Source organism: Somniosus microcephalus, chromosome 16 (assembly GCF_052327205.1).
Source record: "Somniosus microcephalus isolate GS21.2 chromosome 16, FLI_Smic_1.0, whole genome shotgun sequence".
NCBI classification, from domain to species: Eukaryota; Metazoa; Chordata; class Chondrichthyes; order Squaliformes; family Somniosidae; genus Somniosus; species Somniosus microcephalus.
Window position 1 is genome coordinate 27,790,951 of NC_141002.1, and position 24,092 is coordinate 27,815,042.

General features: G+C 45.4%; 2 protein-coding genes across 3 annotated transcripts in view; one reads left to right on the forward strand and one right to left on the reverse strand.

Moving 5' to 3' along the window:
* Positions 1-16,812, reverse strand: part of cdpf1 (cysteine rich DPF motif domain containing 1) — a 44,741-nt gene extending 27,929 nt beyond the window's left edge. For both annotated transcript variants that reach the window (XM_086008724.1, XM_086008722.1), the window contains exon 1: positions 16,732-16,812. The gene's annotated coding sequence lies outside the window, so the exon portion shown is untranslated. The remainder of the gene's footprint in view (positions 1-16,731) is intronic.
* A 58-nt stretch (positions 16,813-16,870) lies between these two features.
* Positions 16,871-24,092, forward strand: part of nampt1 (nicotinamide phosphoribosyltransferase 1) — a 48,025-nt gene continuing 40,803 nt past the window's right edge. Inside the window, exons 1-2 of the mRNA XM_086008721.1 lie at positions 16,871-17,060; positions 23,709-23,865. Coding sequence (XP_085864847.1) covers positions 17,007-17,060; positions 23,709-23,865 — 211 coding nt within the window. The 5' untranslated portion in view covers positions 16,871-17,006. The remainder of the gene's footprint in view (positions 17,061-23,708; positions 23,866-24,092) is intronic.

The window sequence follows — 24,092 nt, forward strand, 5'->3', positions numbered from 1 at the left end:
AGGCAAACGCCTCCAGAGGCACGAGAACACAGGAGAATGGAGAGAACGCTATGTGCGGATGGGGGAAGCAGATACCCCACTCTAAGCTGCTAGTATAAGATTAAGCGTCCCTCCATTTAAATTTTTTTTTTTTTTTGATTGTTTTGGGTTATAAGGAAATAAGTATTGTTATGTTATTAGTTGTTATTAAGTTTTTTGGATTAATAAAAGATGCATGCAGATGGCGCAAAAGGGTATCAACCCCTGCCCATCTGACAGGTGAAGGTGTTATAGTTTAAGTTTTGCTGTCTATGATTCCAAGTGTGCATGAGGTAATTTTCATTTTCTCCGGAAATGGGAACTGCATGTGTCGTGAGGGGCATAGATAGTTAAGTGCCAGGAATGTTTGGATGTGGAGAATCAGGGAAAATTTGCTCATCAAGGATTATTGATACTTTAAGCAAGCTATCAGTATCACAGGGGGGCCTGTAAGATTCGCAATTTTCAGCAAAAATCACGCAAGAAAACTGGATAAAATAAGACTGTTTATTGACCAAAGTAAGCTTGCACAGAAAAACCTTTGATAAAAGGGCATACAAAATGGCCGCCAGGCCCCGTGATCAGTTTATGAACCATTTTATTTCTGTTACTGCAAGCCAGACAGGCTTGTGGATTGAAGACAGTGAGCCCACGAAAGCCAGTCTCTGGGAACCGAAACTCAGAGCAACAGCATACATATTCAATGGATTATAAGTACAGGATGGGGCCCATCAAGATATGGGCGGACAATGTAAAAACACTTATACCCATTTATCGTACAAAGGAAAAACCGTTTAGCAGCCATCAAGGAAAATGTCCAGACCGATCAATATGCGAACCGAGCCACGGTGACAATGCAAAAGACATTGAAAGACATTATCGGCCAGGAAGGCCAGTTTAAGTTATCACCGGCTCCGTTACAAGACAAAGCGCCCCTGCAGAGATTTCTGCCCGCCAAAATTAATACAAAGACAGGACTATGATTTGGCGGGAGATAAGACTGTCCCAAAAGAGTATAACTATGGATTGAAAGTCCATCTAAGTTACTTCGGACTCCGGGTTACTTGAACAACTTCTTCTTCACTGCCACGGCTTCTTGTTGGGCGACTTCAGGCTTCCATTTCTTCAAGAACTTTCTTCTACGAGGAACGAACGAAGGGCGGACGGTGCCCGGATCGGCGCCTCTTCCACTTCGGCAGATCGATGAAAACGTTTTCGTCTTTTTAAAGACGGACGGTTTCGGTAAAAGGACAACGTGGTCGGTGTTCAGCCAAACAAGGCTCGGCCACGACGAGAAGACGACGAGGGTGGCCCGGGTACTGGGGTCGGGAGATCATCGACGACCCAGGCCGACAGAGAAGAAACCCTCTGGAGGACTGGCGATCTAGGCCACAAGATTCTCCCAAGTGCATAGCCTGCATCTGGGTCTGCTCCATGAACCCAAATCGACCTAGTGGATCTCAACCTTAACGAGCGCTCATCGAGGCTGGGTCTACCCCACCGCCTCGAGGGAGGAGAGAATATCGACTGCGCCAGAAGTTTCCAAATCCACGTGACGACGGAAAGCGGTGCCAAAAAGGCTGCGAACCCCCCCTTTCTCGCGATTTCGAGAGTGGTGAGCATGATCCCAAGTTCCCCAGGTCGAAACTTAGTTTAGGTATAGGGGAGGGAGTTAAGGGAAATCGTAATGTGTTTCCCCTTTTACGATGTGCCGTGTGTTCCCCATTTCCATAGAGTCAAGTTCATAAATTTGTGCATGATTGTAGTAACTTTAATCTGTGCCTATGACATGTATTTTGTAATGCTTCAAACTGTTTAAAATAAAAGCATCCATTTCGTGCTATTCAACCTGGTCTATTGAGTTCTTTCTCTGCACTATTGTTCTCTGCACCTAAGTCCAAGGTCTAGAACCGTAGGGGGAGTGGGTCGAACCACTCAAGGGTAATTATTGCACGAAGCCTGGCAGGAGACCAGAAAGAGCAAGAGAAACCCCCTACACAGCTCACTTACCTTGTTTACTACGCTTCGTTCACATACATAAACTGTAAACTCATCTTAGATCATCCTGTATTCTCTCTTAGTTGGACCCCACCTAATACCTTACTATTTCTTACTTTAGTGCTCTCTACCTCTCCCAATCCTTTGAGCACTTTATTTCCCCTTTCTAATGTTACATCCTGGTGCCCATCCCCCTGCCAAATTAGTTTAAACTCTCCCCAACAGCACTATCAAACCTCCCCACGAGGATATTGGTTCCGGCCCTGTTGAGTTGCAACCCGTCCGGCCTGTAGAGGTCCCACCTCCCCCAGAACCGGTCCCAATGCCCCAGGAATCTGAAGCCCTGCACCATCTCTGCAGCCACGCATTCATCTGCTCTATCCTCCTATTTCTATACTCACTTGCGTGTGGCACTGGGAGTAATCCGGAGATTACTACCTTTGAGGTCCTGCTTTTTAATCTTTTTCCTAACTCTCTAAAATCTGCCTGCAGGACCTCATCCCTCTTTTCTACCTATGTCGTTGGTACCTGTTGTGTCCGTGTATAATAAGACACAGACTGCAGGAGAACGGTACAACAGGTGTTTACTCAACGTGGCTCACACTGGAACTGATCTGTACAGATTACTACTCAGTGCTATATACAGGTGTGGTCACTGCCGGTACTGCAGTATACATGAGCTGTAAAAGATAGTTCCCCCCTTAAAGGTATATACATTACAATTCCTCCCCTTTTAGATTAACAGTACCATAACACTCATTTAACAATTAAATATCAAACTAATTACAATTAACACTTTTAACATGCAACATTAGCTGAAAATAGTCTATTTATATATTCAGTCTTTGGGGAGGCTTCCTGATCCTTTCTGGATAGCGCCTTTCCCGAGTGTCTTGCTCTTGGTGCGGAGGCAATTCTGGCCCCCTGTCGTCGGTTGGTTCATCAGCTTCCGATGCTACTGTTTCTGGGGTAGATGCGACCTGTACGTCGGGTTCATCACCAGGTACATATGGGCGAGGCATGGGGTTGACTTGTTCCTGTGACTCTAGGATCTGGTCAGCATGGCGTCTCACGATGCTCTCCCCAACGTCCACTGTGTACATTAGTGGGCCCTGCCGTGTGCATATCGTTCCTGGCTGCCATTTTTCTGTTCGGTAGTCGCGGGCCAAGACTGGTTGCCCTACATTGAAGCTCCTTGTTGGCTTCTCATGGATGTGCTGGAATTGCTTACTCTCAACATCTCTTCGTACATTTGGTCTGAGCAAATCCAGGCGAGATCTTAACCTTCGGTTAAAGAACATCATGGCTGGGGCCTGGTTGGTGACTGCATGTGTCCACCTTGTGCTGCAGCAGAATGTTGTCATTGTACATAGCCTTTATTGCCTTCTTAAAAGTTTGTACGAACCTCTCAGCCAATCCATTTGTGGCTGGATGATACGGGGCGGATGTGTAATGCCTTACCCCATTCTTTTTCAAGAACCTCCGGAACTCTTCGGACACAAACTGTGGTCCGTTGTCGGAGCAAATCTGTTCTGGCAAGCCATTCCTGGCAAAAATGGTCCGTAGGACTGCAATAGTTTTCTCCGTGGTGATGGAGGACATTTTGATGACCTCAGGCCATTTCGAGTGTGCATCCACGGCTATTAAAAACATTGAGTCCATGAATGGACCAGCAAAATCAATATGCACCCATTGCCATGGAGATGAGGGCCACTCCCATGGGTGTAGAGGGGCCTGTGGTGGTGCATTTTGGACTTTCTGGCATCCTGAGCAGCTCTTGGTCAGGTCCTCGATTTGTTTATCGATTCCCGGCCACCACACATAAGCCCTGGCTAGGCTTTTCATTTTTACCCCTCCCAGATGACCCTCATGAAGCTCATTGAGCACTCTATCCCTTAACTCTCGGGATCCACACATCAAGGTCCCCCGGCACACTGACAGCTGTTCTCTCCTTGTCGAGAATGCTGGCAACAGTGAGTCGCCATGTGCTGGCCATCCCTTCACCGTCAAATCATATGCCCGAGACAGTGTCGGGTCATTTCGGGTTTCCTTTTCGATACAAGCGTTAGTTACCGGTAGGTATTCAACTATAGTCGAATGGAATATTTCGACAGGATCCACTGCTGGTGCTTCCTCCGCAGTAGGCAGTGGCAGGTGTGATAGCCCATCAGCATTTCCATGCTGTTTCGTGCCCTTATATTCAATCTTATAGTGGTGCGCCCCTAGAAAAAGTGACCATCTTTGTAGTCATTGCGCAGTCATCACCGGAACGCCCTTCTTCGGATTAAAAATGGAGACAAGAGGCTGGTGATCAGTCAGCAAGGTGAATTTCTGTCCGTGCAGACAGTGATTGAACTTTTTCACTCCCCACACTAGGCTGAGGGCCTCCCTGTCAATCTGGGCGTAGTTACGCTCGGCTGAGGTTAGTGATCGTGACGCAAAGGCTATTGGCCTCTCTGAGCTGTCCGAGAATTTGTGCGACAGCACCGCTCCAATGCCGTAGGGTGACGCATCACATGCCAACCGAATTGGTAATGCCGGGTTGTAATGGGCCAATACCTCTTTCGATGTGATTAGTGTTTTGCTCTTCTGGAAAGCTCGTCTACATTCGTCACTCCACTTCCATGGCACCCCAGTTTGCAGTAGGGTGTTCAGTGGGTGTAGTATTGTAGACAAATTTGGCAAGAACTTATGGTTGTAGTTTACCAGCCCGAGGAACGACCTCAGTTGTGACACATTTTCCGGTGCTGGAGCCTTGACTACTGCCTCAATCTTCTCTGGGGATTTATGTAACCCCTCTTTATCGATAACGTGGCCACAATACGAGATCTGTTTTCTAAAAAACTCGCATTTGGGGCGGTTAGCTCGGAGCCCATATTCCTGCAATCTAGTGAGCACCTGCTCCAGGTTGGCAAGGTGATCACTGTCATTTTCGCCTGTGATGAGGATGTTGTCCAAATAACACTGGGTCCCTGGGATCCCTTGCAGGACTTGTTCCATTGCCCTCTGCCAACTAGCCGGAGCTGATGCTACCCCGAATACCAGCCGGTTGTATTGGTAGAGACCTTTATGGGTGTTGATTGTGAGGTATTTTTTTGATGCTTCTTCTACCTCCATTTGCAGATACGCCTGGGCCAGATCAATCTTAGTGAAGCGTTTCCCTCCAGATAGCGAGGCGAAAATATCTTCAATCCGCGGAAGTGGATATTGTACGGTGTGAAGGACTGGGTTCACTGTTACCTTAAAGTCCCCACAGATGCGAACCTTCCTTGGTTCCCCAGGCATGCTGCTCAACGACTTTTTCATCACAGGGACGATGGGTGTAGCCCACTCGCTCCAGTCTACCTTGGACAGTACACCTGAACGTTCCAGACTCTCCAGCTCTGCTTCGACGGCTGGGCGGATCGCATCTGGCCATAAAAAATGTTGGGCTTGCGTTTTCTTCAATTTTAATCGTCGCTGTCATGCCTTTTAGTGTTCCGAGTCCTTGCTGGAACACTTCTTTCGCGTCAGTTAGGATCTTTGACAGTCGCCCAGGTGTGACGTCTGTCATCCTTTTTGTCAGCCACAGTCAGTGCCTGTATGGAATGCCAATCCAGTTGTATTTTCCGGATCCATTCACATCCCAGTAATGGTGGTCCTCCATCTTGCAATACATACAGGTCTAGTTTTGGTGTTTCCTTACCGTTATATATAACGGTCACCCTTATTTTTCCTTTGGGGTAGACTTTTTGCCCCGTGTACGTCTTCAAAATAATTTTTGTGTCTCTCAAGGGTATGTGTGAGAATAGCCGCTCGTAGTCCCATCGGTTTATGACTGTTAGGGCTGATCCTGTGTCCAATTCCATCTTTACCTGGACTCCTGCTATCTTGAGAGTGACCCAAATGGTCCGGTGATCCGACGTTGTGATCACATTATGTAGTTTCAGACAACTCAGTTCCCTGCTTTCGGAGTCGTTATCACTCTTTTGTTCGTCTGAACTATTCTCCGTCATCTTATGTACCTTCTTGTACTTTTCTTTGGTAGGTTTCTTCTTGCTGGTTTTCTTTCCCGACCTGCAGACTCGTGCTATGTGTCCTACTTTTCCACACTGTCTACACACTTTGTCTTTAAACCAGCAATCATTCTGGTCGTGTGTTGTTCTGCTGCAGCGATAGCACTTCTCTGTTCTGTATGACATTTCGTTTGTGCCATATTCTTGCGGTCTCTGTTGTATCTCTGCAGTGCCCCGTGCTGCTGCTTCATATGATACCGCAATGCTGAAAGCCTTTTCCAGCGTAAGGTCCTTTTCAGATAAAAGCCGTTTCTGGGTTCCTTCACTTTGAAGCCCACACACAAACTTGTCCCTTAAGGTATCTGCCAGTCCCGCTCCAAACTGGCAGTGTTTCGATAGTTTGCGCAGTTCTGTTAAATAATCAGCATTGCTTTCATCCTTATGCTGGTTCCGTTTGTGAAACTTGAATCTTTCTGCTATCAGCAGCGGTGTGGGGTTTAAATGTTCCTGTAGTATCGTTACTATGTCTTCAAAACTCTTTTCCATTGGCTTCGTTGGGGTTACTAGATTTCGTAATAACCCATATGTCTTTGCACCCATTAAATTTAACAATACTGACGCTTTCTTCTCATCTGACACCTCATTTGCCTTGCAGTATACCTCTATTCGTTCGACATATGTAGTCCAATCTTCGACTTCATTGTCAAATGCGGTGATACTGCCACTCTTCGGCATTTTGGGTGTGGTTTAAAATGGCATCTCCCAATGGCTTAAAATGGCGTCTCCCGCGCTTTCCTTCCTCCCCCGCTGCTGCCAACGCCGCTCCCGGCGGTTCTCGTGGCAATGGCGGCGCCCTGTAGGTTTCGCGCGCTTCTCCTGCGCTGCTGCCAATGCCGCTCTCGGCGGTCCTCATGGCAATGGCGGAAAATGGCGTCTCCCGCGCTTTCCTTCCTCCCCCGCTGCTGCCAACGCCGCTCCCGGCGGTTCTCCTGGCAATGGCGGCGCCCTGTAGGTTTCGCGCGCTTCTCCTGCGCTGCTGCCAACGCCGCTCTCGGCGGTCCTCGTGACAATGGCGGTGCCTCGCGGGTTTCTGCGCGTCTCTCTCTCCCTCTCTTCGACGCGGCTCAGCCCCTGAACACCGGCTGCGCCCTGTGTGCTCTGCCCTCTCTCTCCCCCGTCGACGCTGCTCGGCCCTTTGCTGTGCCGCTCGGTCGGGCTCTAGCCCGCCGCTGTCCGGGAAGGGTCTGCGCACTACCTGTTGCCAGCCCGTTTCGCTGGACCACCTCGACTTGAAAGCCAAGCCTGGCTCTCGACAGCCTCCCCCACAATTCTCGAGTCTCTGCTGGATGACTGGGCGGTTGCCCGTGGTCGACGCCCGAGTCTCTGGCCTTGACCTCCAATCCACTGATCTCCAGGAACGAATCCCCGGGAGGTGATGCAGAGTTGCAGGTAGGTTCGAACTTGCCTTGTCGCCAATGTTGTGTCTGTGTATAATAAGACACAGACTGCAGGAGAACGGTACAACAGGTGTTTACTCAACGTGGCTCACACTGGAACTGATCTGTACAGATTACTACTCAGTGCTATATACAGGTGTGGTCACTGCCGGTACTGCAGTATACATGAGCTGTAAAAGATAGTTCCCCCATTAAAGGTATATACATTACAGTACCGATATGGACCACAACCTCTGGCTGTTCACCCTCCCCCCTCAGAATGTTCTCCAGCCGCTCAGTGACATCCTTGACCCTGGCACCAGGGAGACAACATACCATCCTGCAGTCACATCTGTGGTTGCAGAAACGCCTGTCTGCACCCCTAACTATTGAATCCCCAACACTATTGCTCTCCCACTCTTCTTCCTCGCCCACCCCCGTGTACAGCTGAGCCACCCGTGGTGCCACGTACTTGGCTCTGGCTGTACTCCCCAGAGGAACCATCGCCCTCACCAGTACTCAGAACAGAATACTGGTTAGAGAGCGAGACGCACTCAGGGGACTCCTGCACTACCTGCCTGGTCCTCCTTTTCTGTCTGGCAGTCACCCATTCCCTCTTTGCCTGCACACTCCTTAGCTGCGGGGTGACCACCTCCTGAAATGTGCTATCCACATAGCTCTCAGCCTCACTGATGCACCGCAGTGACGCCAACTGCTGCTCACGCTCTGAAGCCTGAAGCTCTAGCTCCTCCAGCTGGTGACACCTCTTGCACACGTGGTTGTCCAGGACACGGGAAGTGTCTTGGATTTCCACGGGACTGAGCTGCCCTGCCATGCCTTTATTTAATAGGCTATTAATTGCTTTACATAAATTTAAGACTAAGATGTATCTAATTCAAATTATTAATATAATATGGTATTACAGTTACTAATTTAATATGGTATTAACAGTTACCAATCTCTAAGTTTCTGTTTTATCTCTAACCAGCTATTTAACCCCGGCCCCTTGAAGAGCAACAACAAAAAAACAATATGACCTTTACCAACCAATCAGTTACCAGCTGCCACTTACCGGCATTGAAGTTGGAGTGTGCCCTATAATGCAGTGGAACAGCCCAGTTGGGTTTGTTCCAAGTATGTGTAACATGAGTTACAGGAAATAGGCTGCAAGTTATCTCCTACATCCAGTTGTCCAAGTTTCTGCAGGTTGCAGTTTGTTTAAGCTGGCACAGATCCAAAAATGGAGATCAGAGACTGAAGTTGGAGAGGAAAAGAGTGGTGTGGGAGGAAAGGGTTTCAGTTCCTGGGGCACTGGCCCCAGTACTGGGGAAAGAGGGAGCTTTTCCGTTGAGACGGGCTCCACTTAAACTGAGCTGGGACCAATGTCCTGGCAAACTGAATAACTAGGGCAGTAGATAGGGCTTTAAAATAATGAAGGGGCGTGGGAGGATTCAGGAAAGAGTAAATTTAAAAGCAGCGAGAGAAATGTCAAGGCTCTAGAGCAGTGTAGAGCTTTGGGTAAAAATAAGCAGAGTGGGTCAGGAAGGGACAGAAAGAGCAACAAAGGTAATAAGGCATCAGTGACTAAGGAGACATCAGGGAAAAATAGAAAAAAGTCAAAGCTAAAGGCACGATATCTGAATGCGCGAAGCATTCGCAACAAAATAAATGAATTAATAGCACAGATAGAAATTAATAGGTTTGATCTAATAGCCATTACGGAGATGTGGTTGCAATGTGGCCAAGGTTGGGAACTAAATATTCCAAGATACTTAACTTTTAGAAGAGAGAGGCAAAATGGAAAAGGAGGAGGGGTAGCCCTGATAATAAAGGATGGGATAAAGACAGTAGAGAGAAAGGATCTTAGCTCCGAAGATCAAGAAGTAGAATCAGTTTGGGTGGAGCTAAGGAACAGCAAGGGGCAGAAAACATTGGTGGGAGTTGATTATAGGCCCCCAAACAGTAGTTGTGATGTAGGGCAGAGTATAAATCAGGAAATTAGAGGCGCATATAACAAGGGTAATACAATAATCATGGGAGACTTTAATCTACATATAGGCTGGGCAAACCAAATTTGCAGTAATAGTGTGGAGGATGCATTCATGGAATGTATACAAGATAGTTTTCTAGATCAGTATGTTGAGGAACCAACTAGGGAACAGGCTACTTTAGATCTAGTATTGTGCAATGAGAAAGGGTTAATTAATAATCTTGTAGTAAAGGGGCCTTTAGCGAAGAGTGACCATAATATGATAGAATTTTGAAAGTGATTTAGTTAAATCCGAAACTAGGGTCTTAAATCTAAACAAAGCAAACTACGAAGGTATGAGGGTCAAGTTGGCTAAGGTAGATTGGGAAACTACATTAAAAGGTATAATGCTAGAGAAGCAATGGCTAGCATTTAAAGAATTAATACATAATTTACAACAAATATACAGTCCTTTAAGGCACCAAAACCCCACAGGAAAAGTGGCTAACAAGAGAAGTTAAAAATAGAATTAGATCAAAGGAAGAGGCTTATAATGATGCCAAAAAGAGTAGTAAACCTGAGGATTAGGAGGATTTTAGAATTCAGCAAAGGAGGACCAAGAAATTGATAAAGGGGAAATAGAATATGAGAGTAAACTAGCAAAAGATACAAAAACAGACTGTAAAAGCTTCTATAGGTTTGTAAAAAGGAAAAGATTAGCGAAAGTAAATGTGGGTCCCTTACAGGCTGAGACAGGAGAAATTATAATGGGGAATAAGGAAATGGCAGAGAAATTAAACAAATACTTTGAGTCTGTCTTCACTGAAGAAGACGCAAAAAACTTCCCGGAAATAGTGGAGAACCAAGGCTCTAGTGAGAATGAAGATCTGAAAGAAATTAGTTTTAGTAAAAAAAATACTGGCGAAATTAGTGGGGCTGAAAGCCGGTAAATCCCCTGGACCTGATGGCCTACATCCTAGGGTTTTGAAAGAGGTGGATATAGAGATAGTGGATGCATTGGTTGTCATTTTCCAAAATTCCATAGATTCTAGAACAGTTCCCACAGATTGGAAGATAGCAAATGTAACCCCACTATTTAAGAAAGGATGGAAAGAGAAAACGGGGAACAACAGACCAGTTAGCCTGACATCAGTAGTAGGGAAAATTCTAGAATCTATTAAGGACGTGGTAGCAGGGCACTTAGAAAATAATAATAAGATTGGGCAGAGTCAACATGGATTTGTGAAAGGGAAATCGTGTTTGACAAATCTATTAGAGTTTCTTGAGGTTGTAACTAGCAGAATAGATAAGGGGGGACCAATGGATGTGATGTATTTGGATTTTCAGAAGGCATTCAATAAGGTGCCACACAAGAGGTTATTAAACAAAATTAGGGCTCATGGGATTGGGGGTAATATACTAGCATGGATTGAGGATTGGCTAACAGACAGAAAACAGAGAGTAGGAATAAACGGGTCATTTTCAGGCTGCCAGGCTATAACTAGTGGGATACCGCAAGGATCAGTGCTTGGGCCTCAGCTATTCACAATCTATATCAATGATTTGGATGAGGGGACCAAATGTAATATATCCAAGTTTGCTGATGATACAAAGCTGGGTGGGAATGTAAGTTGTGAGGAGGATGCAAAAAGGCTTCAAGGGGATATAGACAAGCTAAGTGAGTGGGCAAGAACATGACAAATGGAATATAATGTGGAGAAATGTGAAGTTATCCACTTGGGTAGGAAAAATAGAAAATCAGGGTATTTTTTAAATGGTGAGAGATTGGGAAATGTTGGTGTTCAGAGGGACCTGGGTGTCCTTGTACACGAATCACTGAACGTTAACATGCAGGTACAGCAAGCAATTAGGAAAGCAAAAGGTATGTTGGCCTTTATTACAAGAGGATTTGAGTATAAGAGTAAAGACGTCTTACTGCAATTATATAGGGCCGTGGTGAGACCACACCTGGAGTATTGTATAGAGTTTTGGTCTCCTTACTTAAGGAAGGATATACTTGCCATAGAGGGAGTGCAACAAAGGTTCACCAGACTGATTCCTGAGATGGATGGATTGTTCTATGAGAAGAGATTGAGTAGGCTAGGCCTATATTCTCTAGAGTTTAGAAGAATGAGAGGTGATCTCATTGAAACATACAAAATTCTTACAGGGCTTGACAGGGTAGATGCAGGGAGGATGTTTCCCCTGGATGGGGCGTCTAGAACCAGGAGTCAGTCTCAGAATAAGGGGTCGGCCATTTAGGACTGAGATAAGGAGAAATTTCTTCATTCAGAGGGTGGTGAACCTTTGGAATTCGCTACCCCAGAGGATTGTGGATGCTCAGTCGTTGAGTATATTCAAGACAGAGATCGATAGGCAGAATGAGGAGAGGACATACAGTATAAACTAAATGGTACAATCCTAAAGGCGTTGCACGAACAGAGAGACCTGGGGGTATGTGTGCATAAATCGTTGAAGGTGGCAGGGCAGGTTGAGAAAGCATTTAAAAAGGCTTACAGGATCCTGGGCTTCATAAATAGAGGTAAAGAGTACAAAAGTGTGGCAATTATGATGAACCTGTATAAAACACTGGTTCAGCCCCAACTGGAGTACTGTGTTTAATTCTGGGTACCACACTTTCGGAAGGATGTGAAGGCCTTAGAGAAGGTGCAGAAAAGATTTACGGGAATGATTCCAGGAATGAGGGACTTCAGTTACGTTGATAGACTGGAGAAGCTGGGGTTGTTCTCCTTGGAGCAAAGAAGATTGAGAGAAGATTTGATAGAGGTGTTCAAAATCATGAGGGGTCTGGACAGAGTAGGTGGAGAGAAACTGTTCCCATTGGCAGAAGGGTCGATGTGATAAATCCATGTAGTGAAACAAGAACTCGAAGAGGCGAGATATTGGAATTAGTCTGTGTACTTTATTAACAACTGCGTAGCAAACATACAGGCCTGCATCCTGGCATTCCACCTTTGCTGACCTTGGCAGGAAACAACCCCCTGACCTTAGCTAGCAGCAGTACTAGCTACAGCACCACCTGGTGGATAACCTTAATCATAACATCCCAGATTACTATAGTCGTGAACCAGAGAACACAGATTTAAGGTGATTGGCAAAAGCACCAAAGGTGACGTAAGAAATAACTTTTTTTACACAGCAAGTGGTTAAGATCTGGAATGCACTGCCTGAAAGGGTGGTGGAGGCAGACTCAATCTTAACTTTCAAAAGGGAGTTGGATAAGTATCTGAAAGAAAAAAATTTGCAGGGCTACAGGAGAGTGGGATGAGCTGAGAGTCGGCACGGGTTCGACGGGCCGAATGGTCGTCTTCCGTGCTGTAACCATTCTATGATAGATTTTTGGATATTGAGGGAATCATAAGAACATAAGAGCATATGAAATAGGAGCAGGATTAGGCCATTCGGCCCTTCGAGCCTGCTCCGCCATTCAATGAGATCATGGCTGATCTTCTGCCTCAACTCCATTCACCGGCCCTATTGCCATATCCCTTGATGCCCTTACTAGTCAGAATTCTTTTCGACCTGTTTTGAATATACCCAATGACTGAGCCTCCACAGCCCTCTGGGGTAGAGAATTCCAAAGATTCACCACCCTCTGTGTGATGAAATTTCTTCTCATCTCAGTCCTGAATGGCCTACCCTTTATCTTGAGGCTGTGGCCCCTGGTTCTAGACTCCCCAGCCAAGGGAAACATTCTCCCAGCATCCATCCTATCAAGCCCTGTAATAATTTTGTATGCTTCAATGAGATCCCCTCTCATTCTTCTAAATTCAAGCGAATACAGGCCTAGTTTACTCAATCTCTTCTCATACGACAGTCCCGCCATCCCAGGAATCAATCTCGTGAACCTTCGTTGCACTCCCTCTATGGCAAGTATATCCTTCCTTAGGTAAGGAGACCAAAATTGTACACAGTACGCCAGGTGTGGTCTCACCAAGGCCCTATATAATTGGAGTAAGACTTCTTTACTCCTGTACTCAAATCCTCTTGTAATGAAGGCCAGCATACCATTTGCCTTCCTAATGGCTTGCTGCACCTGCACATTCACTTTCAGTGACTCATGTACAAGGACACCTAGGTCCCTTTGAGCATCTGCATTCCCCAATCTTTCACCATTTAGGAAATACTCTACCTTTCTGTTTTTTCTACCGAAGTGGATAACTTCACATTTATCCACATTATATTCTATCTGCCATGTTCTCGCCCACTCACTGAGCCTGTCGAGATCCCCTTGAAGCCTCTTCACATCCTCTTTGCAACTGACACTGCCACCTAGTTTTGTCTCATCAGCAAATTTGCAAATGTTACATTTAGTCCCCTCATCCAAATCATTGATATAGATTGTGAATAGCTGGGGCCCAAGCACCGATCCTTGCGGTACCCCACTAGTCACAGTCTGCCATCCTGAAAAATACCTGTTTATCTCTACTCTTTGTTTTCTGTCTGTTAAACAATTCTCAATCCATGCTAGTATATTACCCCCAATTCCATGTGCCCTAATTTTGTTCACTAACCTCTTGTGTGGGACCTTATCGAAGGCCATCTGAAAATCCAGATACACCCCATCTACCGGTTCCCCTTTGTCTACTCCACTAGTTACATCCTCAAAGAACTCCAATAGGTTTGTTAAACAGGATTTCCCTTTCATAAATCCATGTTGACTCTGCCCAATCTTACTATTAGTTTCTAAGTGCCCAGTTATTGCATCCTTTATACAGGAAACTTTCTGTTCTGCAGCACGGACGGGACCGACGTGGTGCCGGTTCATCAACAATTCCGGATAACCGAACGCTATAGTAAAAGATACGGAGCTCAGAGTTCCGTATAAAGCAACAAACCCTGTTGCTTAGCTTCAGAACAATCGGCACAAGTTGCAAGCGTCTCTGTAGCTTAGCAACAGCTGCAGCTACACCCTTGCACAGCAACAAATGGAGTAAAAAAAGTAATAAAAGTTACCTGAACCTACTCCTGAATTTTGCTGGTTAACCGACATTTCCAGTTATTTAGGGGCCGGTTAATCGAAAGTTTCCTGTAATAGATTCCAGCATTTTTCCAACTACTGATGTGAGGCTAACAGGTCTGTAGTTCCCCGTTTTCTCTCTCCCTCCTTTCTTAAATAGCAGGGTTACATTTGCTATCCTCCAATCTGCAGGAACCGTTCCAGAATCTATAGAATTTTGGAAGATGACAGCCAATGCATCCACTATTCCAATGGCCACCTCTTTCAAAACCCTAGGATGTAGGTCATCCGGTCCTTGGGATTTATCGACTTTTAGTCCCATTAATTTTGCTAGTACTGTTTTTTTACTAATAATAATTTCTTTAAGTTCCTCATTCTCGTCACACCCTTGGTTTTCTCGTATTTCTGGGAGGATTTTTGTGTCTTCATCCGTGAAGACAGAAACAAAGTATTTATTTAATTTCTCTGCCATTTCCTCATTTCCCATTATAAATTCTCCCGTCTCTGACTATAAAGGACCTACATTTACCTTCGCCAGTCTTTTCCTTTTCACATACCTATAGAAGCTTTTACAATCCGTTTTTATATTTTTCGTTACTTTGTGCTCATATTCCATTTTCCCTTTCTTTATCAATTTCTTGGTCCCCCTTTGCTGATTTCTAAAACAATCCCAATCCTCAGGCTGACTGCTTTTACAGGCAACTTTATAAGCTTCCTCCTTTGACTTAATACTAGCTTTAATTTATTTTGTTAGCCATGGTTGGATCACTTTTCCTTTTGGGTTTTTATGCCCTAGAGGAATATATGTTTGTTGCAAATTATGCATTATTTCTTTGAATGTTAGCCATTGTATGTCCACCTTCATATCTTTTAGTGTAGTCTCCCAATCTATCATGGCCAACTTGCCCCTCATGCCCTTGTAGTTTCCTGTTTAGATTGAAGACCTTAGCTTCAGATTGGACTACATCACTCTCAAACTTAATGTAAAATTCAATCATATTATGGTCACTTGTCTCTAAAAGCCCCTTTACCACAAGATTATTGATCACCCAACCAGAAGAGTACACAGTACCAGATCCAGAATAGCCTGTTCCCTGGTTGGTTCCTCCACATACTGATCCAGGAAACCATCTCACATGCATTTCAAGAATTCGTCCTCCACACCATTAGTGGTAATTTTATTTGCCCAGTCAATGTGTAGATTAAGTCCCCCATCATTACCGTATTGCCCTTGTTACATGCACTTCTAATCTCTTGATTGATACTGTGCCCTACATTACCACTACTGTTTGGTGGCCTATACACAACTCCCACCAATGTTTTCCGCCCTTTGCTGTTTCTTAGCACCACCCAAACTGATTCCAGTTCTACATCACGATCTGCCAAGCCAAGATCTTTTATCTCTACCGTACCAATCTCATCCCTTATTAACAGCGCTACGCTACCTCCTTTTCCTTTTTGTCTGTCCTTCCTAAATGTTGAGTACCCTGGAACATTCAGTTCCCAGCTTTGGTTACCCTGCAACCATGTCTCTGTAATGGCAATGACATCATACCCATTTACTTCTATTAGTGCCATTAATTCATCCACCTTGTTGCGAATGCTACGTGCATTTAGATAAAGTGCCTTCAACTTTGCTGGTTTAATATTTTTCTGCACTTTGACCCTCTTTACTGTTGGCCTTTGTTTCTGCTCCCAATAGCTCGGTCTGGGCCTCGAGCCTCTGTATTTATTTCCTCGCTCCTCCTCCACCTGTTCCCTCACAGGTCGGTCCGCTCTCACTGCTGCTCCCAATAGCAGGGATATGGGGAATAGTGCAGGAAAGTGGAGTTGAGGTAGAAGATCAGCCATGATCTTACTGAATGGCGAGTAGGCTCGAGGAGCCAAATGGCCTACTCCTGCTTCTATTTTTCAATAAAAGAAAAATTTGCATTCATCTCGACCTCAGAATGTTTTACAGCCAATGAAATACTTTTAAGTGTGGACGCTGTTACAATGTAGGAAATGGGGGGCTCTGAATGCAATGGCAAGTTATGTCCAGTTGACAGATATGGGAGGACATTTTCTAAAGCAACCTGCTCAGCCGTTCAACCGGAAATTCAAGGTTCCCCCGCTCTCGGGGAAACCAACCCCATAGCCTCCGCGGCGGCTCGACCAATCGACGACCACCCTCTGTCAGGTGCCCGCCTGCCTCACTCCGGCGCTGCTCGCCCCTCCCTCTGAAGACGCAGCGAGCGAGCGTCGCGAAGCTCCGCCCCAAACCCGCTGCCTCCCCAGCAGAACCCCCCCCGAACCCCAACCCCAACCCCCACAAAATGTACACGTGACCGGTACCTCAGCTAGCGTCCTCGCGGCGCCCCGTGCTTAACGTCACTATCCCGGAGAGGGGCGGGGCCAGTAAGACGGCAGTCTCGCGAGAGTGACGTGCGCCGCCGTGCTGACGGGCCGTGGGCGGGGAGTGGGGAGAAGAGGAGGCACGCTCGCGGCTGAGCCATTCGGCAGCGGTGGGAGGGTGCGCGCACATCGGGCCGCCTCTGCTACTGTCGTCTTCCATCTTCCTCCTCCAGAGCGACCCGAGCAAGGCGGGGAGTCCGCCGTCACACTTTGACATGGACAGCCGCAACGGTGATTTCAACATTCTGCTGGCCACCGACTCTTACAAGGTAAGGGCGCGGGCCACCTCCTGGCGCCGCTGAACTCTTGGCCGTAGGCCGCGTTAGTTCCAGTTGGAAAGGTTAAACCAACGTCGGGCGCTCGCTCCCTCTGCGTCTATATTTAACCGGCCCGCCCCCTCCCTCTCTCCCTCTTCAGGGGGAGCCCGGGCCGCGGCTCGCTTGCTCCGTCCCTCCATTGGCGGCCGGACGAGCGGTCAGAGCCCGCTGTGAACACCTGTCTGTCGGTTTCCCCCCCCCCCCCCCCAGTTGCGCTCTGCTCCTGCTCTCTTTCTCCACCCCCCCCCCCCCCCCCCCCCCAGTCCTCGGGGACTCGGTGCTGAGCCCGGGCTTTCATTGATGGAGGAACTGGTTGCTCGCTCCCTGAAACCCAGCTTGGTCATTTTGGGGGGAAAAAAATCAGTCAGATCAGTGAAACTGTCCTGCTCATCCACCTCGTTTTACACTCTCCTCTCCCTTTACCCCTACCCTGTCTGTTGTTTAGTGTTTGCTATAATGTCCTAGATTGTTTCTTTTGCGTGTAACTTACTTTTCAAATATTTTTTATAAAACACTGCTGATGGAAATACGTACAAGAGTTTGTCTTCTCCCCCCCCCCCCTCCCCTCCCCTCCACAATTTAATTCATATTCTCTGATAACTGTATAATCTGAGGTTAAATAACTTAATTCTGCCGAGAGAAATTGAAACCATTTGCACCCACCTACAGTTTCTTTCTGGAAGTGGAAGAAACTAGGAAATGAAAGTGAAAGCTCTGGATTTCTGATAATCCGGGGGCTTTTGATTCAGATGATTTACTAATTTTACCTTTTTTAAAAAGAAAACGAAATTTATATTTTTCCGCTATTCTTTCAGCTGTATTATATATGTTAAAGTTGCATAATTTTAAAAAAATACGATTTTTGCGCATGAATTGTTTGAATAGACCAGCACTTGCACTCCGACACCAAAGGGAAGTCATCCAACGAGTTTCGTTGTGATCAGACATTACAGTTTTTGGCTAATCTAGGGCATCGTAGCTCAGAATGGGATAACTTTCCGCTTTTACAGTCGGTTTTGGCATTAAGCACGAGTCACTGCGCACGTAGGACTTGGGACACATGTCCGTTAACTTGCCTCAGACCGTCCTTGTGATTTAGGTGAAATTGAAGAATGTATGAAATGTATCAACTCCTAGCTTTTCTATCATTCGGTATTTTTCTAGTTAGGTTTTCTTATTTTATCTGCCCATTTACGTACTGGTATTATTGGTTAGGTTTTAATTCTTCCTATTACAACTACATTGTCTTCTAACTAAAATTCCGTCAGTTTCAACCGAAAGGAGGCAGTGTATCTCCGTGTTATTTAGCAAGAAATGCGATTGACACACCATTTTTTGTACAATAAGTGTGACGGTGAAACGTTCGGGAAAAAGCGAATTAAGTTTATCGAGGACTGTACGGCTCGCTCTGGATTATAGTGAGATTGTTTGGTCTGAGATGCATTGCTTTTCTGTTTAAAGCTTCTTTCTTCTTTCCAATCCCCCCAAAATTTAAATTGCTCATCAATAGTTCACGAATGACTGATGTGCATTCTTTGCTTGCCAGCCTTTTGATGTCCGCTTGTACACTAGTCCTGGTTTGTTGACTTAACCCTCACAGTAGGTAGGGAGTTTATACTTCTAATTTTTACTCACTTTCGTTACAATATAAAAAGTGAAAATAGTACAATTGGAAACATTTTCACAATACAAGTACTGGGGGGGAAAAAAAAAGTTTTTTTCTAGTCAAGTACCTAACATGGGTGGAATCTCCTCACCCATATTCTACATAGGATATATGGCACAGAACAGGCCATTCAGCTCAACCAGTCCATGCCGGCGTTTATGCTCCACTCGAGCCTCCTCCCGTCTTTCCTCATAGATTTCGAGGAGGAAATAGATCAGCATAACTCTCCATTCCCTTCTCCCTCATGCTTGTCCAGCCTCCGCTTAAATGTATCTACAGTATACTATTTTCTTCAACCACTCCGTGTTGTGAGTTCCACATTCTCGCCACTCTTTGCGTAAAGAAGTTCCTTCTGCATTCCCTATTGGCTTTCTTGGTGACTGTCTTGATGGCCTTTAGATATGCTCTTTCCCACGTGGAAACATTCTCTCTATCCACTCTATCAAAACCTTTTATAATTTTAAAGACCTCTATTAGGTCACCCCTCTTCCTTTTTTCAAGAGAAAAGAGACCCAGCCTGTTCATCCTTTCTTAATATGTACACCCTCGCATTTCTGGTATCCTCCTTGTAAATCATCTCTGCACCCTCTCCAGTGCTTCTCTCCTTTTTATAATATGGCGACCACAACTGTACGCAGTACTGCAAGTGTGGTCTAACCAAGGTTCTGTTTTTTTCTTTTTAAATATCAGTTTATGGGATCAGGGTGTCACTGGCAATGCAAGCATTTATTGTCCATCCCTTGTTGCCCTTGTGGTGGTGGTGAGCTGCCGTGTGGTGATGGTACTCCCACAGTGCTGCTAGGTAGGGAGTTCCAGGATTTTGACCCAGTGACAATGAAGGATTGGCGATATATTTCTAAGTCAGGATGGTGTGTGCCTTGGAGGGGAACTTGGAGGTGGTGGTGTTCCCATGCGCCTGCTGCCCTTGTTCCTCTAGGTGGAAGAGGTCGCGGGTTTGGGAGGTGCTGCCGAAGAAGCCTTGGCAAGTTGCTGCAGTGCATCTTGTCGATGGTATACACTGCAGCCACGGTACGCCGGTGGTGGAGGAAGTGAATGTTTAAGGTGGTGGATGGGGTGCCAATCAAGATGGTGTCAAGCTTCTTGTGTTGTTGGAGCTGCACTCATCCAGGCAAGTGGAGAGTATTCCATCACACTCCTTACTTGTGCCTTGTAGATAGTGGAAAGGCTTTGGGGAGTCAGGAGGTGAGACACTCACTGCAGAATACCTAGCCCCTGCTCTTGTTGCCACAGTATTTATGTGGCTGGTCCAGTTAAGTTTCTGGTTGATAGTGGGGGATTCGGCAATGGTAATGCCAATGAATGTCATGGGGAGGTGGTTAGACTCGCTTGTTGGAGATAGTCATTGCCTGGCATTTCTGTGGCGCGAATGTTACCTGCCACTTAGCCCAAGCCTGAATGTCATCCAGATCTTGTTGCATGGGCATTATTTGTGGAGTTGTGAATGGCACTGAACACTGTGCAGTCATCAGCGAACATTCCCATTTCTGACCTTATGTTGGAGGGACGGTCATTGATGAAGCAGCTAAAGATGGTTTGGCCTAGGACACTGCCCTGAGGAACTCCTGCAGCGATGTCCTGGGGCTGTGATGATTGACCTTCAACCACCACAACCATCTTCCTTTGTGCTAGGTATGACTCCAGCCAGTGGAGCATTTTCCCCCTGATTCCCATTGACTTCAGTTTTACTAGGGCTCCTTGATGCCAGACTCGGTCAAATGCTGCCTTGATGTCAAGGGCAGTCACTCTCGCCTCACCTCTGGAATTCAGCTCCTTTGTCCATGTTTGGACCAAGGCTGTAATGAGGTCGGGAGCCGAGTGGTCTTGGCAGAACCCAAACTAGGCGTCCATGAGCAGGTTATTGGTGAGTAAGTGCCGCTTGACACCTTCCATCACTTTGCTGATGATTGAGAGTAGACTGATGGGGCGGTAATTGGCCGGGTTGGATTTTTCTTCTTTTTGTGGACAGGACATACCTAGGCAGTTTTCCATATTGTCGGATAGATGCCAGTGTTGTAGCTGTACTGGAACAGCTTGGCTAGAGGCGCGGCTAGTTCTGGAGCACAGTCTTCAGCGCGATAGCCGGGATGTTGTCGGGGCCCATAGCCTTGCTGTATCCTTGCGCTCAGCCGTATACAGGTTTAGCATAATTTCCCTACTTTTCAATTCTATCCCCCCTCTAGAAATAAATCCTGGTGCTTGGTTTGCCTTTTTATGCCCTTGCTAACCTGTTGCGCAACTTTGTGATTAGTGTATTTGTACTCCGAGATCCCTTTGTTCCTCTACCCCACTTAGACTCGCACCCTCTGTGATAGGACCTCCCTATTCTTCCTACCAAAATGTAATACCTCACATTTATCTTTGTTGCACTTCATTTCCCCATTCCATTCTGCAGATTTTTGTATTATTGTGTTTCATAGCGGTTAGTTACAACTGAGTGATTTGCTAGTCCATTTCAGAGGGCAGTTAAGAGTCAACCACATTGCTGTGGGTGTGGAGTCACACATAGGCCAGACCAGGCAAGGACGACAGATTTCCTTCCCTAAAGGGCATTAGTGAACCAGATGGGTTTTTACGACAATCCGGTAGTTTCATGGTTACCATTACTGATACTAGCTTTTTATTCCAGATTTATTTAATTAACTGAATTTAAATTCCCCAGCTGCCATGGTGGGATTTGTACTCGTGTCTCCCAATCATTAGTCCAAACCCCTAGATTACTAGCCCAGTGACATTACCACAATTCTACAGTTCCTTATTTCCAGTAACTCGTGTAACAAACTCAACTGGGCTGTTCCACTGTATTATACAGCACTCTCCAACTTCAATACTACCTCATATTAATTGTCTTTAGAAGTCTGACGAGCGCTTTTACAATACTACTCTGGTTCCGAGTCTCACTGATAGCTTTACTCTCTCCCTCAAAAAAGCTTTTGCTTTCATTTAGTCAGATATTTTTCAGAAAACAAAACCTGATACAACAATTTGCATATAAATCTACCTCATCAGTGTAATCTTTTTATTCCACTGATTGTATAGGTGGCACAGGCAGGGTGTTAAAGAAGCAGAGTAACTGTGCTGGTTTGTAAACACCTATTTGGCACTCTGCTGTTATGTCTGCTCTTGGGGAAAGAGGAATCTCTATGCCCCCCCCCTCCTCGTCTCATCTAGCTGAATCAATTCAACCGGCTCGGGCTTTTTTTAACTACCTGTAGGGGGGACACTGAATTGCTGCAGTATCACCAGATGGAATCACTATGGCAAGTGCCCTGGGGAAGTGGTTCTCACTTTTGTGGTTGACGGACTCCATTTCAAATGGATTAGTCATCACTGACCCCCCCCCCCCCCCCCCCAATCTAAATTGGCCCACCACCAGCCTTGGTAACTGGATCTTCGTCCCGCTCTCAGCGTTCCACCTAGCTTTAAAAAAAAAAGATAGAAAAGCTAGGGGAGTTGATACATTTCATACACTCTTCAATTTCACCTAAATCACAAGGACGGTCTGAGGCAAGTTAACGGACATGTATCCCAAGCCCTACGTGTGTAGTGACTCGTGCTTAATGCAAAAGTGGAAAGTTACCCCATTCTGAACAGCGACTCCCTAGATTCGCCAAAAACTGAAATGTCTTAACACATAATGAAACTCATGATAACTTTTGTTTTGTGTCAGAGCGTCAAGTGCTGGTCTATTCAAACAATTCATAGTGCAAATAAAACCATATTCCTTTTAATACTGTGCAACTTTAACATATATAATAGACAGCTGAAAGAATAGTGACAACGTACACATTTTGTTTTCTTTGAGAAAAGGTTAAATTAGTAAATCACCTCACTCAAAAGCCCCCAGATTATCAGAAATCCAGAGCTTGCACTTTCATTTCCCAGTTTCTTCCACCTCAAGGGTCAAACTGTAGACAGGTGGAAAATGCTCAATCTGTAGTAAATAGCTTCAATTTCTCCCACCAGAATGATAGGCTCATCTGGCACCAACTACTTAATCTAGCTCTATACCAGGGACTTCAGCAAAAACACATGCCTGTTCAGGCTTGCACCTCTCCAGCGTACCTGGTGACAGTTTGTTGTAAGCTGGAGCTGCCCTTACCTTCAAATCTCTCTCTCTCTTTTCCCCCCCCCCCCTCTCCTCCCTCGCCCCTCCTCTCTTTTTTCCCCCCCCCCTCCTCTCCCCTGAAGTTGTGGCCTGTCATTCACTGCTCCTCCACCGGCTGTGCTGTGACCCGCTCTCTCTTTCTTCCCCCCCCCCCCCCCCCCAACAGAGCTGGCAATCAGTGAAATCTCTCAAATCAGGAAAACTGATAGAAACTTCGGCTCTTCCGCAGTAATACTGCTGTTAAATTCTCCACGAAAAGTTAGACCCAAAGGGATTAGGTGTAACTGGGATTTTAATAGCGTATTGACTGCTGAACAAAGGTTATGGCCCTGAAAAACTAATTGTAATTTTGATCAGTGTCAAATTTATCCATTTTAATAAAAATTTAAATTTTTAAGCAACTTTAAAATGTTTAAAGTTTGTCCACCTTTATTTCACGTTTGCCTTTTACCCATGAGAGCCCTAATTTTTGGTTTGCGCTCTCTAGCATTTTTAAAAAGTTAGAATTTTAAGAGTTTACCCACTTCCTTGTTCGCTAGCTGTGATGTCCTCAAGTTAGGAAATTTACTTTATTAAAAAAAAAAATCCCAAAAAGAAATCAGGAAAAGCCTAATACTATTTTGAAATGTTTCTGCCAGCAATTTATTATATACCAGTGACAGTTATCATAAACTAATGTGGCTATGTTCAATTGTTTTTGTGTATTTCCCTTCCTTTAGTGCCACTTGGTGCATTGTAAAAATATTAGTTTACAATTAGTCTTTGGGTATACTGTATTTACTGTGTTCCACTTTCTCCTTTTACAAAGGTGACTCACTATCAGCAATACCCACCCAACACAAGTAAGGTATATTCTTACTTTGAATGTCGTGAGAAGAGGGCAGAAGATATCAAATCCAAGAAGGTGTATTATGATGAAACGGTGTTCTATGGTTTACAGTACATTCTGAAGAAATATTTAGCAGGTATATTTTTGAAACTTGATCTTGCTATTAAACATGTGTACCAAGTATTTTAAAAGCAGGTATTTAGATCACTTTTAATATTGCTACCTCTACTGCAACATATAATTGCTATTCAGGATTTCTTAATGCTCATGCTCAATTATATTCGACTAATAGAAAATAGAATCACCCAGTCTGAGATGTATAGTTTAATGTGTTGTATGTAGTGATAAGAATGTGGGTTCATA